At 37.1% G+C, this 17,137-nt stretch overlaps 1 protein-coding gene across 1 annotated transcript in view; it reads left to right on the top strand.

Annotated features, from left to right (window-relative positions):
• The window catches only part of HHIP (hedgehog interacting protein), an 85,378-nt gene extending 81,281 nt beyond the window's left edge, over positions 1 to 4,097 (top strand). The window contains exon 13 of the mRNA XM_063309781.1: positions 826 to 4,097. Within this exon, the coding sequence (XP_063165851.1) occupies positions 826 to 1,019 (194 nt within the window). The 3' untranslated portion in view covers positions 1,020 to 4,097. The remainder of the gene's footprint in view (positions 1 to 825) is intronic.
• The last annotated feature ends 13,040 nt before the right edge of the window (positions 4,098 to 17,137 follow it).

Genomic DNA, 17,137 nt, shown 5'->3' with positions numbered 1-17,137 from the left:
TGCTTATCAGAAACAGTGGGGAAATAAAAATAAATACTTGATCTAAAGAGAATGGGTGAGGCAGAAAAAAACCTGAGGCATGAAACTATAGCATAATTGTCAAAAACCAAAATGAACTTAAAGTGAGGTCATTTTGTTCAATATGTCACCCTGACAAGATGTTCAAAAGAGATAATTCACCCCAATATTGAATCCTAGATGTCTATTCAGAAATGTCCCATTGGGCTCAACAGGACTAACTCCCCACGAGTACATATAAGTCCGCAGCCTGAGCTTCCCAAAGTTCATGCCTTGTACTTTCCATGCTGGCTGGAAATCCTGTGAGCTGCAGTCCCATCTTATCAGGAGGGCACTAGACTAAGAATACTACAGTATATGCTCTGGGAGTACATTCATCAATTTCTGAAAATACATGTATAATATTGACTCACAAGGGTTTCTGTGAGTACTAATTCTCTGTAAAGAACTTAGAGCCCCTACTGAAACAAAATTAAACACTGTTTAAAATTAATTGCCATGTTTTAAAACTTAGTTTTAGAGTGAATAAATTATCACAACTGTAGTTTCTTGCAGATCAAGGTAACATTTTCTGCACAGAAAAAGACAATTGCATTGTATATGTAGCACGAAATCAGATAAGCAGAACGTGTAGAATTAGTTTGCCGCATTCATATATAGCAATATATCTTCATTGTAACCAAATTTGTGTGTCAGATGTTTGCTTGAGATAACCTAATACCACCATTATGATAGTGACATTGTTGCCACTGCATGTTTTGCTTCTAATGCCAACAGAGGATTTAAAATTTTTTACATTTTTTACAGCAAAGTGTGATCCAGCCTGTCGACATGGTGGTGTCTGCATACGACCAAATAAATGTTTGTGTAAAAAAGGTTACCTTGGTTCTCAATGTGAACAAGTGGACAGAAACATCCGAAGAGTGACAAGGGCAGGTATTCTTGATCAGATCATAGACATGACATCTTATTTGCTGGATCTAACCAGCTATATTGTATAGTGTCTGGGACTATTTGGAGACTACATTTTCAATGGGCATTTATTTTTGAATCTTCTCTTTCCTTTTATTTGTAAAGACTGTTTTCCTGCTTTGAAACTCCGGTGATTCCACTGGGTTTGTAAATCTGTCTTTATTTTCAGACAAGCAGAAATGTACCCGTTCACTCACAAATATCTGGTTGCATAACTAGTGGAGCATTAACATTGTATTTCCTCATGTGGAATAGTTTACACAGAAATTCCACTGGTAGCTACAAAAAAATATCAGTGATATCACTATGAATTCGTTGATGTCCTACCAACATTAAATCTTTAAGTATTTTTATATTGCAATCAGAAAGGAGTTCTGACATTTTGGACATAATTAGAAAAAAATAGGTACAAAAAAGGGCCAATGGATTCAGATGATCAATTTCCATCCAGTGTAACACATGACCATTTTTTTTCTTCCATTAAGAGCATTTCTTTGAAACAGTTAAGAAAGCTAATGTAGCAAGAGCTACAGTTAATTCTTGTTTAGCAACCACAATTGGGACCAGCAACTCGGTTGTTCAGCAAAGCGCTTGCTAAGTGAAACTGCAACTGTGCTCATGATCTTCAGGTTTCCTTTGTTTACAGACCTGCAAAGGTCATAAATGTGAGGATCGGTCGTAAAGTTACATTTTTATCACCGTTATAACTGCAAATGGTCACTAAACAAAGCAGTTGCTAAACAAGGAGTACCTGTATTGCAATTGTTCAAACGACTGGACAGTTTTAGGGGAATCACTGTTACTTTGTGAAAAAACATGACCATATGAATCCACTCTTCCCATTATAGCTCTATTTCACAACTCCTTCATGCATTCTTATATAGGCAGTTCATTGTAAGATTGTAATCTTCACCTCTATCATTGTAACAGAATGTTATGCACTTAACTGCTTTACCTGACATAGATGCAAGTCTGGTTCTCACAGCTTGATTTCCACACTGTTTTAATTTTTTAACCATTAAATTATATCCGTATATTTTAAAAACAGTAATTCTAAAAGGTCTGCTTTTTATTGAATATCTTATTTAATAATGGGCACTGGGTTTGTTTTACATATTTATATGATTTTATTTTATTTTTTATAATATAGACATCACCTAGATGAACAGCATTGTAAAATACTAAAGTTATATGTTCCTCCACCTTAATTGGAATAATCAAGAAATCAAGAGCAAGCACACTCTTTAATTGTGTTGTGTACTAATATAGACCTACAATGTATTATGATGTCATTCTTTGTTTATAATCCACAAAGTAGTAGCGCCAACTAATTTGTCATTTTAAATGCTGACAAAGTTCTTTCCACTATATCAGAACTGGCCCCTTCATATGCTCTTACAGAATTCACACTAAATAGAACCTTGCTGGATGACAGCTCACTTTAGCTAAAAATTGCCTGTGTAAGAGAACATGTGTAAAAACATTAAAAATTATTATTGCCAAATGTGGTTTAAAATGTAAATGTTTCTTGGAGAGTAAACAGAATGTTGTTTCATTTTTGTAAATTTATCAATAAATTTGGTGTACATGCTGTATTCAGAATTGTTAAAGTTTTGAGTGATACTTGAAGTGAAGGATCTTCTTCAGAATTTTGTATGTTTATTTCTGTGATACTTGTGACTTGGTCAGGGTAGTTCATTCTTGCAGCAGATATCAATTTGTCTTTGTGCTATTGTTTTTACAGAGAAGTCTTCCCACACTAAGAAAAGGAATGAGCAAGTGTGCTCTTCGTACCACAGTTCATAAAACACCTGTTCCTATTCCAATAGTATGCAAAGATGTTAAGCAATATACATTGCTTGAATATGGTTTCAGTAGGCAAAGGGAATGCCTATAGACTGAAATAAAATTATTTCTTATGTTTTAGTACAACTATAATTTGTAAACAAAATACATGAGGTAGCTTGTTCTTGATCAAATATCTCTGCTTAAGCAACAGCAGAAGGAAATAAGTCTGTACTTACCATCCACCTTGGTTTCAAGTGTCTTCCTGACAAATGGAAATTGGTTGAAAAATCTTGGTTAAGTTCGCAGTGAACAAGGGGACTGCATTAAAAAAATGCATGCACAATTATTGCACAGTGTAAACTAACTTGCACTCTATTCAGAGAAGGTACAGAATTAAATGAGCATGGAAACTAAATTACCCTCTTCCCCAGAAAAGAGTGCTCTCCTCCAATAATACTAGCACATTATTGGCTAAGTAGTGTGACAAATCTTGCGATGAACCTTGCAATAGCTTGCATCCATAGTTTAACAGCAACCCTTTGTCTCCACTGCTTTTTATCTTACTATCATTTTGCTGAATTGCTTCACAAAAAGTTTTACAATTTTTTTTAAAAATGCCCCCAAACTATTTTTATACATCGGCTTTACTATCTAATCTTCCTTTATTCACTATGGGGTTGATATTAACAGAATCTGAACTTCTGAAAAAAAGAGGCAGCTGTCTAGTTCTATCAATACTGCCAGTTTTTTTTACATATGCAGTTTATAGCCTTGCCAGAATAAAAATAAGATTACTACAACATTTACAAACAATTCACATTTAGAAGTTTCAAGTAATTGCAGTCCTGGTGGGGAAGGAAAGGTGATTTATCTCTAAGTTTATACAATTTCATCTATTTTAAGAAAATATGTTCTGTTCTTATATTACTAAAACAGTTTAAATACTGAAACGTTTATTGCAGTAATGAGATACCCAGGAATCATTGCTTGAAGATTGAAGCAAGTAAACATAGAGTATCAAGGTGCACTTAGGAACATAAGAACATATAATAAGCAGAATCAGTCCTTTGTGACTATTGTAAAAAATAATACCTTAAATAATATCTAGCTGCACTGCTTGTATGATAATAGTATAATGTCTATTTTGTGATACTGAACTGGTGTAACAATAAGTGTTGAATTGAGATAAAGTCATTGAATCTGAATGTCTAAGGAGGCATTCCATCTGATGGAATAGATCTTTCTCTGCCTGGTTTCTGGGAGTGTATAATTTATTATGAGATCTCCTTCATGGAAATGAATAAACCATATTTATGAGTGGCTTAAGGTTGAAATCAGTTATTTAAATCCTCCTCTCCTTCATCTTTTTAGCTTTTAGTCCACCCATAGGGATATACCCAAATAGGATTATTGAGACTTACAGCTGAATAGGCATGTTTAAGATTGTACTGTTATAGCCTTCTCCAGCGTCATGTTCGTCAGCAGTTTCAGTACATCTGCCATCATCTCCAAACACACCTGCTGATTGGGAATTATGGAAGTCATAGTTCTAATAATATGAGGCCACCAGGTTGGGGAAGTTAGAGTAATTACCTTGTATAAGGTAAAGGTAAAGGTTTCCCTTGACATAAGGTCCAGTCGAGTCCGACTCTAGGGGGCGGTGCTCATCTCCGTTTCTAAGCCTTGGAGCCGGCGTTGTCCATAGGACACTTCCGGGTCATGTGGCCAGCATGACACGGAACGCCGTTACCTTCCCGCCGAAGCGGTACCTATTGATCTACTCACATTTGCATGTTTTCGAACTGCTAGGTGAGCAGGAGCTGGGATTAACAACGGGAGCTCACCCCGCCGTGCGGTTTCGAACCGCCGACCTTCCGATCGACAGCTCAGCTTGTATAGTGACACACAAAAGAAAATTGTTTCAGTGACAGTAAGAGTCATATTATTGATTGATTAGAGTGGTCAAAAGAATGGGATATCAGTGGAAGTCAGGAGACCCAGCTTGTATGACTTTCAAACACAGGCATCTGTAGCAACTGGAGATTTGAGTCAAAATGACAAAATGAGTATGATTCATGACACAAACTCTGCCCTTTATGTGCTTGTATGCAAACCACATCATGCAGAAAGAAGCAGAATTTGTATTGTAACATGATATACATTTCATAAATTACCTCTCCTTTCTGCATATTTCTAAAAAGAAAAGATAGAAAAATCATTATAACATGCATTTTATTTATTTATGACTATTCAGAGTAAGAAACTACAGTACTTGTTTTTGTTGAACAGCCTTCTGTATCCAGATCTGCTAGGAATATAATTTCCAGAATTCACTGCTGTTAATCTTGTTAAAATTGCAACATATCTAGAAGCAACAGGTTGTGGAAGGCTGTTGTTGAAATATTAATGGGTCACAGATGTCTCAGTTGCCTAAGCTGATAACGATGGAATGAGATAGGTGATTTCATAAGGATGGAGTTGTGGAAAATGCCACAGAACTAAATTGAATGTTCCTTGTTGGATTATGTTCTGGATTTCCACACACACCGTTTACTCACTTAAACAGGGTGGAACAATTGTTTACAGGCTGGGTTGCACTTTTTTTTTTTTTTTTTTTGCACAAAGATTGTACTAGACAGACTGATGATACAGAGTGGACAGGCCAGCCTTATGCAGGTGAATGGGAGTGGGATTTTGGGGGTGATTTTCAAGTGTAGGGTATTTAATGGTATAGCCTGTGACATAATAAATTTGCACACAGAAAAAAATTGGCAGCCACATAGTCTCTGGGCCACAGGTTGTCCAGACTCCTAAACTTTCCTGTCTGCCCTATATTTATAATGCAAAGGTAGATTTGGTTAGAGCCTTCACTCCTGTTATAAGTTGAGATGACTAATAAAAGTGATTTACCACTCCTCTGGCACATTACTAGGTGGGATGGAAAGAGGAGGCAGAGAAAAATAGTGGTGGTTCATTCCCTTTTGTCTCTGGCCTAGCCTATTACCACTGGCAAGTCCCTTTCAACACATTATCCCTGGGGGAACCCAGCCAGCCAGCCTGAACAGAAAAAAATGTTTTCCATTTCTGCTGGTGGTATGCAGAAAACAGTTGTCCTACACCTCATCATAAATTATAAAATACCAGTAATTTTCATTTCATCGTTGGTTGGAAAATGATTGTTACTCTCTTTGTAATATGATAAGGAAAGAAAGATGAGGAACTATAGTGGAACAAAGGCAAGTAGCAAATCCAGGTTCTCTCAATCATCATATTAAGATGGTCTTCTGGTTTGGGGATAAAAATTAAGGGAGAGTACATAATAACTTTACATTCTTCAGAATAGTAGTCTACTAGTTTTTTTTAAGACATTTCTGGTCAGTGACTGTAATAAAGTACTAGCAAGAAATCCCATGACACCTAAGACTTTTAAGATGTCACAATATGCCTTGCTGTGTTCGCATTTTAAAAGCTCAGTACACTCAGGAGAAGATACGTAGTGGTGTATGATGCATATGAAGACTAATTTAGGTAGGATCATGTGACTAATGAAAGAAGAAATCAAATACTCATTTCCACTGAGTGAAATAGCAGTGACACTATAAAATCATCCAGGTACTAAATATTAGTCCTTACTGAAGAAAACTTACAACCTTGAAAGCTGTGAATTCCCAAGAATCTAAAGGAGAAAAGAGAAGGTTTTAATGGCCTTTTATTATTTAAAAAAATTACCATTAAAAACAGTTTTAGCTCTAATTCCTGATCACACATTTGTAGAAATGTGACACAGCACATTATTATTACACTGCTCTCATATATACATATTATAAAATTACAAATTAAAACCTGGCGGGGATTTTTTTCAACAAAGAAAAGTGTCATGTGTGAATTCTATTTTGATGCTCTACTTTAAGAACTATATTGTTAATGTCACTTAGCATATTATATATTTGTATTTCTTCTACAACTTGTCATGCATTGTTTTCTTGCTTATATATTCACAATAAAATATCCTATTTTTTAATCTTTCTAAGAATGTTTGCTATATCACTCACCACTCCCACCCAAAAATATATTTAGAAATTATTTTCGGAAGGACTGTCATGGAGGAGAAAAATATATTTCTAACGTCTCCTAGAAAAGTGAGAAAACAAAATGGATTTTGTTCAGTGTTTTCATGCAATTCAGTCTCCCTTATTTTAGGCACCACCATGGTTTATACACTGCAGTAAGCCACAAATCATAGCTATAGTTTGTTGAATAAGCCACATCATAATAAATCTTAAATAATGTTTTGCAATCACAGTACCTAGCTTCACACTACATGCCAGGCTAATAGCGAACAAACTGCATAATGGCTTATTGCAAGTCACTCTCATCAAAAACAGATGTGACAGCATTTAAAATTTTGGCAGTCCTTCAAATTATTAGACCATCCCATTGGTGTTATCTTAAGCCCTCTATAGGAAACTAGTATTAATGGCATGGTAATAGCATTAGACAGCCTCAGCTAGCCTGATAAAATCTGTTGGACTACAATACCCAGAATATCAGTCAACATAGCCTTTATAGCCCAACTCATTTGAAATGCATTCTGCTTAGCTAAGGATAGTGAAGGATGCTCCTGAGCAACTAAGCCTGATAACCTATACACATTTACCTGGGAGCAAGTTCCATTGCAATTAATACATTTCGCCTCTGATTAAACACATATACTGTATACCAGTTAGGATCAAACTACACATAACATAAAATATACAGTATAATGTAAGTTAATATAAGTATGAATGTTGATTTTATTTAAAACATATAGTGCCAATGAAAATTATTGCCATGGTATTCAGGAAAGGAAGTACAACATTTTCTTCTAAGCCATGGTCCTGATGAAATCACATATTTGCTATTCGCTAGGAACATACTGTATATTCTGCAGTGAACAGCTTTCCTTGGAGTGCAGAAGTAAATGGCTAATTTCCACCATCCCTACCCCTAATATGGTTTTATTTTAATCTGAACTTTCTCATGGATGCTATTTAACAAAAGAAATAAACACAGTGAACATGAAATGTAGTTTAACCCTGACTCTAGGCTTGCTGAGTTCAGAATCCTGAATGGTCATTACTGCTGGAAACAGTGTCAGAATATTATTCTTTTTACCATTCCTTCTCTCTTTAGGAAGGAATTCTGTACTGTGAGGCACAAATGAGTAAAGCTAAATTTGCTGAGATTCACCCTTGTACACAGTTGTTTAAAATACAGGATTTCTTCCTCTTTTTCCTAGGCTAACCCAGCCTCCTGCATTCTATAACATCAGTCTGATAATATTCAATCAACACTTTTTGGGGGACCAAAAAAGCTGCTACTATAAAATGAACTTCCTCAACCTGGTTCCCTCTTAAAGTCCTTCAGAGTTCCACTAATTATCTCTTGTGAACCTGGCCATTGTTTGTATTGCAAGTCTTGGGATGAGGCGAGGTATAATCTGACCAATTTGGAGATTATCACATTGCAGAAGACTGTACTAAAATATTACTATGGTTATTTTCAATAGGCCAAAAGATCAGAATTGAACCAAATATGGAATGTTAATTAGTGAATGTAGCAGCAATAGTCTGACTTGTGACACTTCAGTGACAAAGCTAATTGCTTCTAGTTCTGAATAATTAAAAGGATAATCAACTCAGAAAAAGATTCTGGTTCCTGGCAAAATAACATGGTCTAAGGATAACACACATTCAGGTTGCCCCCAAATTGTAGAAAATGGGACACTTCCCAAAGTATATGTGTGTATGTGTGTATTCAGAAATATATGAATATAAGGAAGTTTATTTTATGTTTGTTGATTTAGAGAAAGCATAATGTATGATAAAGTAAATGGTTAAAATTCATAGATGCTAAAATCTGCTTTTCATATCTATAGAGCTGAAGGTTGGTTGCTGAATAAAATAAGACTAGTATATGTTGGAAATAAAGCATGTGTGAGAATAAATGGCATGTTTAGCAACTGCGTTCACACTGAGGAGGAAGTAAGATAGAGATTTGTGATGTCCTGTTGGTTGTTTATTGTACTTATGAATAAATGTGTAAGGAACACTTGTGTTGATGTTCCAGGTATGTTGGTTGGGCACGTGAAAGTACAGAAGATGCCACATGGTTGTTGGAGAAGCCAAATGCTTTGTGATCAGCACTCAATTTTATGTTACAAATTACTATATCAAAGGCCAAGACAGTTGAATTTCACATAGAAAATGGAGTGAACAATTACAAGTTATACAAAAATGGCAAAAAACTAGAGCAAATAGATGCATTTATATAGCTTGATAGAACATTTACCAAAGATGGGAAAATCAATGGAGAAATTTTAAGATTTGCAAATGCTAATGGAAATATTGGTAGAGGGTAGCATGTGCTTTGTTTCAATGAATGAATGTTTGTTGAAAGAAGCAAAAATGGCTGTGTATCAGAGTATATTTCTGCCCACTTTTTATACAGAGGTGAGAATTGAGTATATTAGAAGAAGCATAAAAGTAAGTTGAACGCAGTGAGAATGGGTGACTTAAGAAGTTTATGTAGTAAAACAAGAAATATTAGGCCAAGAATGAATGAGTGCTGAGTAAGTATAGACTGAACTTAAAATGAGTGACTTGTATGAAAAAAATACATTGAGGTGGTTTGGTCATGCAGAGAGGATAAATGATGAACTGCAAAACAATTAGATGAAAGCAGAGTAATGGGCTGAGAAAAAGGGAAAGACCAAGAAAATCACTGCAGGATGAAGCTGAAGCAATCCTCAGAAAGAAAGAAATGAGAAGTTTAAAGAACAAAAGGCAATGTATGAAGCACTAAATGGACTTTGCGGAATAAAGGTGGCTTACAAGGATCAAAAGGTATAATGAATGAAATTGATGTACACTAGAGTTAGCTATATTTCTTTTTCTTATTTTGTGGCTTTAGAATTTTTGGATTTCTATTTCTTACCCTTATCTTGCACTTTGCATAATGTTACATATTTTGAAAGGGGACAATGTCACGGGTATTTAAGTGTACCTGTGTGTGCACATATGTGTGTGCAAGGCTGGCTGGGGAATTCTGGGAGTTGAAGTCCACACATCTTCAAGATGCCAAGGTTGAGAAACTCTGATCTATACCAACACAACTTAGTGAGAGATACAACTATCTGGTTTTATGTATTTTCAGTCTGAAATATTGTAAGTCCCATAGACTTCACAGGGATCTACTAATTAAAGTATGTCTTGAATCACAATGGATGTCCATTTTTAAAAGCAATGTAATGGGACTTGCAACACCATCCTAGCCAAGTCTATGCATAAATAAACCCCATTAAGTGTCATGATAGCTACTCCTGTTAAGGAGGCCAGGAGGGGGAAAGCTCAGAGATGACCACTACTGGCTTTTCAAGTGTTTGTTGAAAATATCACAAAAACTCATTGGCCAGAAACTGCTTTTTAATAAGTTTGGAATAGGTAGTTCAATATATCAAAATGCTAGAGCAAAGAAGTAGAATTAAAAAGAAATCTGTAAAATGATCCCAACCAACCTACTGTACAAACACATACTAATGGAACAGTATGAATCAGGATATAGTAGTCCTAAAGCTGTTACAGTTATACCAGGGATTAGCAATATGTTATTAAGGAATACATAAATGCCCACAACACCTCTAATTTATATTCACAAATTAAATGATATTTTTTTAAACTTAAAAAGTTCAAAATCTCATGAAATCATGAAATGTTTTAAAGTTTCACATTATAATCTTCTAAGGGAGAAAGATCTAAAATTTCAGTACTACTGACACCAAATTCCATAATCTGGAACGTAGAATAAATCAATACAACTATTTGCTTTAGAGTCTATTAGTATGTACAATACATGATACCCTACAGATAAGCCATGGTAAACTTATGCTTTCACTTTTTCAGAGATAAATACATTTTAAGAAGCTTTTCAAACTTTATAAATTATGAGTAGAGCAAGCAGACATACCTGCTAGGGGATTAAAGATATTAGATTTTTCACACATCCAATTATCAAACCATATTCTTTCTCCTTTTTATTAAGACTGACAACCTACTTGCCCAGTCTTGGGTGAACGTGGTTGTTACAACTACTCAAGACCCAAATAGAATCCTCACTGAATATGCCAGTTTGTGCAGCACATTAAGAAACTTTTTAATAGATAAACTGCCAGTTAGGAACCGACAGCACATAAGATCTAATTGGTTCAATCTTGATTGTCCTCGCTCAAGAAAGACCCTAAGAGCAGCTATGTGTCTGGTTCAAAGAAACCCCACCCCAAACAACCATGCCAAGGTGTTAAAGCTCAGACGCAATTATAAGAAACTAACAGCCAATAAGAAGGCTCAGTTACAGTTTGGTCTGAGCTAGAAAAGTTAGCAAACGGGTCTAATCCAGTCATATTTTGGAACATCGTATCTGGCATGTTGAAGGAGCATAAGCTCCTACTTGATATCCCCATTTCAGCTTCAGTCTGGGTGGATTTCTATACTACCCTATTTGCCAGCTCCAAGCAGGACTATCCTGAAAAGATGACTACTGAGCCTCTGACCCTTGATAATTTTCCTCCTTGGCTACCAGTAACAGTGACAGAAATTAAACACATCATCCACTCACTGAAACCCAATAAGGCACCTGGCGAAGACTTCCTACCACTAGAACTTTTCAGGACACACACTGACTGGTGGGCTCCACTATTGGCAGGACTCTTTACATACATAGACAACACTGGCCATATTCCAGCAGGATGGGAACTTTCCATCATAGTTCCTATACACAGAAAAGGAGACAAGGAAGACCCTAAAAATTACAGACCCATAAGCCTTATTGAGATAACAGCTAAGATATATGCAAAACACCTCCTGAGAAAAATAGAGGACTGGGCAATCGAGAAAAATATACTAGTGGAAGAACAGGCTGGGTTTAGACATGGGCACTCCACAATAGACAATTGCTTTGTTTTACACCATCTTATCACTAAATATACAACTGATGGAAGGCACCTGTTTACATCTTTTATTGATCTTAGCGTGGCATTTGACTCCATAAATAGAGATATCTTATGGAAAAAGCTGGCCAAGTTAAATATGGAACCTAGACTTTTATATTTGATAAAGGCCCTCTACACAAATACCTGCTTGAAAGTCCATACCAAAGTCAATGGCCCTCTTACACAGAGCATATCCACCCACAAAGGTGTCAGACAAGGAAGTATCTTGGCCCGGATGTTGTTTAATCTCTATGTTAACAACATCCCAGGATTTCTCCATTCTGCGGATGTCCACATGCCAAAGATCCTCAACAGACATATCAATATCCTCTTGTATGCAGATGACATGGTTCTGATGGCACATTCCCAAGTAGGCCTGAGAAGACTGATGGGAAATTTAATGCTTACTGTGCTTCAAACTTCTTAAACATTAACAAATCCAAATCCAAAGTGGTGGTTTTTGGGAAAAGACGGGCCAAATACAATTGGCACTTGGATGGGGAGCCTATAAAACAAATAGATTCTTTTTCATATCTAGGGGTGGTTTTTACAGATACAGGGCCTTGGGCTAATCATTACAAGCAAAGTTCTGCAAAGGCCACAGCAAGTTCTAAAACACTAATTAAACTACTCAGCTACAACCACCCTTGCTCTCTGCTCTCCATTCTGAAGGTCCATAAGGCAAAAGTTGTACCTGTGCTAACATACAGTGCTGAATTGTGGGGCCTATCAAAGGCCTCCTTACTTGAACAAAATCAAGCACACTTCTTAAGAACTCTTCTGGGGACTGACAGGAATACACCTGCAGCAGCAGTAAGAGCTGAAACGGGCACCCATTCCATTTACAGTCTATCAGTAACCAAAGTCTTCAACTACTGGTGGAGGATTCTCCCAATGGAACATGATAGACAACCTACTTCTTAGTATGAGTGCTAGAATATGTTTGCAAAGTAATTTTTGTTGTTTTTTGTTTTAGAAATCCTAAATGCTTTTGGATCATATTTCCTTATTAGGTTAATTAACCGTTCTGCTTGGGTGGCATAATTTGGTACAAATTTTCACTAGTACTATGTCATACTTTTAAATCATCTTATTTTTGATGTTTTCTGGGTGCTATTAAATTTTAATGGTTTCAACTCTGCTTAGTCTATATATAATCCAGGAAGGAGGAGGAAGACGACATCCAATGTTTTAAAAAAGAGTAAAAATTGCAGCTACTTTCCTCCAAACTGGCACATTCTCTTTAATGGTTATTTCTCAGTTCTTTCTTTCTTAGAAGTTTCATGCAAATCCTTAAGGTATAGCCCACCAGTTAGGGAATTTTTTATTACATCATCAACATAAACTACAGCATGCTAATCTATTAAACTTGACAAGATGCTGTTCATTAATCTTTGAAATAGCGCCAGGTGTGGGGTAGTCAGGAGAGACTTCCAAACAGAGAAAGTTTAACAGCATCCATTGGTGAAGCTATATGGAAGGCCCCCTTCTCTTACCTCATTCAGTGCTGCCTGGATGGAAAATGAACATCACTTCAGAAATATTTGGTTGAAGGGAAGAGGAGGGGCAGAGCAATTTGTCTTTGTACTAAGGGTCTTACAAGTCTTTCAGTTTATTCCCTTTCACTCCAATTAAACAACACACTCCAGTTGACACGGTATTGTACCTTACACCTGCATTGACTTGGGGTAGCAAATTTCTCCATCTCAGTTCCTGATCCATAAAAAGGAGCATACCATTGATGCATGATACTTTGAATAATTTTTATACGAGATTTAGGCCCTCTCTATGGAAGATTGCATTATGGGACTTGGTAAATTGATTCTAATCCCTGAAAATATACACTGTAATCAGCTATTATGCTGATCCTACTTCTTTCAGGAAAGGTGGGATAATACATCTAATAAATATATCAAGCATTATCCCTTAAGAAGTTCTAAGACTCTTGGTTATCACTGTGAGAGCATGTCATTTCCAATCTGCAGCTGGGATGGAGAGCTGTTTGCATAAAACCCACTGCAAAACAATCTCAAAGTCTTTTCCCTGAGCACAAATTTTACCAACCTCTAAAGTAAATACAGAGAGCCAGTTTGGTGTAGTGGTTAAGGCATCAGGCTAGAAACTGAGAGACTGTGAGTTCTAGTCCTGCCTTAGAGTTCTAGCTGGGTGACCTTGGGCCAGTCACTTCTCTCAGCCCTAGGAAGGGGGCAATGGAAACCACTTCTGAAAAACCGTGCCAAGAAAATGGCAGAGATTTGTCCATTCAGTCTCTGAGAATTGGACATAATTGAATGGATAAAATAATAAATAAATAAATAAATAAGAATTAATCCATGCACGCAGAACAAGTATAACATACAATCTCTTATATAGCCATATAACCTCAAGAATACCTGTTCTCTAGGCAATCTGAAGCCATTTTGTTGTGTGAGCGGAAAGCCCTCTCAACAATCAGCATAAAGGAACCGCTTAGATCTTTAATGATGTTTTATGTCAACCCAGCAGGTGAGGATAGTTACCACAAACTCTTGGAAGACCTTTCTGCCTTTCAACAGATAGAGCCACCAAGAGTTCATGAGAAGGGCTGGTAGGCTATCACAGCTCCCTCCTTCATCTACTGTTTGAGGTAGTCAATTTACATCGCCCATTGGTAAGGTGTCTCAGGAATTTTGTTACAACTCTGCCTTTGAGTCCAGCTCAGAAAAAGTTGGCTGTGAAATGCATACACAAACTATATTTATGTTTTAAAATGGATGTTAAAATTAAATTATACAACATGATACAATTTAGGAAAAGAAAAAGTTGTCACAGAACTATAATATAAAAGCATTGTTCATAAAAACTAAATGCATATGGTCACTGTGGCTTCCACTCTTCCTGAGAGTAAGCCCTATGGGATAGAATGAGATTTAGTTTTGAGTAAACATGCTTGACAATACGCCATTGCTATGGATCTTAGCAAAGCCCAGTACATTATATACCATTGTAAAGTTTTCTATTTTGCTTATAGATGGGAAGCAAGCAAGTAGCCTGTTGCTCATGAAGACATATGTAGTAATCTATGGCAATAGTTAAGATTTAGTGTAACAAGTGGTATAAGCTAATTTGCTGCAGTATATTTAACATGAAGGGACGCGGTGGCGCTGCGGGTTAAACCGCTGAGCTGCCGATCGGAAGGTCGGCGGTTCGAAACCGCGTGGCGGGGTGAGCTCCCGTTGCTCGTCCCAGCTCCTGCTCACCTAGCAGTTCGAAAACATGCAAATGTGAGTAGATCAATAGGTACCGCTTCGGCGGGAAGGTAACGGCGTTCCGAGTCGTCATGCTGGCCACATGACCCGGAAGTGTCTATGACAACGCCGGCTCCAAGGCTTAGAAACGGAGATGAGCACCGCCCCCTAGAGTCGGATTCGACTGGACTTTACGTCAAGGGAAACCTTTACCTTTACCTTATATTTAACATGAGCCCATAAAAAGTAATAATTTTATTAGGACCAACTACTGTAACTTCTTAGGGACGCGGTGGCGCTGCGGGTTAAACCACTGCGCTGCTGAGCTTGCCGATCGGAAGGTCGGCGGTTCGAAACCGCGCGGCGGGGTGAGCTCCCGTTGCTCGTCCCAGCTCCTGCTCACCTAGCAGTTCGAAAGCATGCAAATGTGAGTAGATCAATAGGTACCGCTTTGGCGGTAAGGTAACGGCGTTCCGAGTTGTCATGCTGGCCACATGACCCAGAAGTGTCTATGACAACGCCGGCTCCAAGGCTTAGAAACGGAGATGAGCACCGCCCCCTAGAGTCAGACACGACTGGACTTTACGTCGAGGGAAACCTTTACCTTTACCTTTACTACTGTAACTTCTTACAAAACCACGTGAAAGATGTCAAATTCTTCAGAATTCTTCCAGGCAGATTTTACACAAAATATGGGGAAGAGAAAAGGCTGAGAATAATGTTCATTCCCCAAAAAACATTTAAATCTGCAGATGATAAAATTATAACAAGAAGTGTTAGACTTAGGACTCAGTTGTATGCTCATCTACCCCAAAATAAATATCATACCTCACTGCCAAGTATGAATAAGAATCAGTCTTATTTAGATTAGTCTATGCTAGAAACAATATAGATTCAAGGTACTGTCCAGATACACACAACTCAGTCTTAATACAGCATTTTGTTTTGACTTTAAAGCCAGCTACTTGTGGTTTGTAAACCATCACTTACTGTTTGATATGGTATATGAACTCAGTTGCAGTTGTTTTTTTCTAATAAGCTGTAATGAAGTAAAGTTAGGATTGGTGTGATGTGCAATCCTGGTCATTTTTTCCTCAGCACCCTTTCTTGGATTCTGACACCCCTATCTAACCATAACAAACATAGACCTCATGTGGAAGGAGATCCATGCAAATAAGGGACAAGGGGACCATATACCACAAGGATAAGAGACATTTCCCTGTTTTAAAATCATATGTAACACATGGCTGTCTGCCGAAAGAAAATCTCAACTTAAGGCCTAAAACTTTCTGCTATATTTAACATACATAACTTGTGAAGGAGCCTAGAGATTTGTCTAATTCAATTTGTCCAACATCAGCTATATTCATCCTGAAATCTGTTACAAACTGTAGACACTGAGGATGTATTATTTACGCCTGACTTTAACATGGTTAACATTTAGTTCAAGAAGTTCAAAACTTCCTCTATAATTTATAAAATTTTGGCTGATCCTAATAGTGGCATTTAAATATTGTGGCTTTTGGATTGTCTTTTTCTAATAGACCAACATCATTTCAAATTATTTTAGAACAGTCATCAGAGTATCTTCCCAGCACAAGATCTTTTCCACACTAGTTATTTATAACTTAATCCAGCCACTGCTGTAGTGATATATCACTAGTGCAGATGGGCTTTAAATCTCCACAGCAATGGTCTAATGATGCTATAATTTGCTAATGTGGGAGTCCTCTAAGACAGGTTTTCAAAACTGCTGATTATGTGTACATGCAGTTGTCCCATGGAATACCTTTTCTTATGAGCCTCCCATGAGCTGCAATAATGGAGAAAGGTAGTGCTTCAACAATTTGCACTATCAGGTGATTGGACTCAGTTAAGCAGACACACTGAAATTATAGAATCATAGCATTCAAAGGCACCTGGGAAATCATGTAATTCAACCCTTGCTCAGTGCAGGATCCACTATAGCATCTCAGAAGAGATGTCTAGAGTGCTGTTGGAGGTAAGCAAAGAGCAAATCTGATTGAGCATAGGTAAGCGCCTTTATGAACAATTACTCTGTGGCAATAAGAATGGCAAAACACATTTATCCCCTCTTTTTGCTTCT

The sequence above is a fragment of the Candoia aspera genome, chromosome 8 (genome assembly GCF_035149785.1).
Source record: "Candoia aspera isolate rCanAsp1 chromosome 8, rCanAsp1.hap2, whole genome shotgun sequence".
NCBI classification, from domain to species: Eukaryota; Metazoa; Chordata; class Lepidosauria; order Squamata; family Boidae; genus Candoia; species Candoia aspera.
Note: the sequence above shows the minus strand (reverse complement) of the source record. Positions and strands in the feature narration are given on the sequence as shown.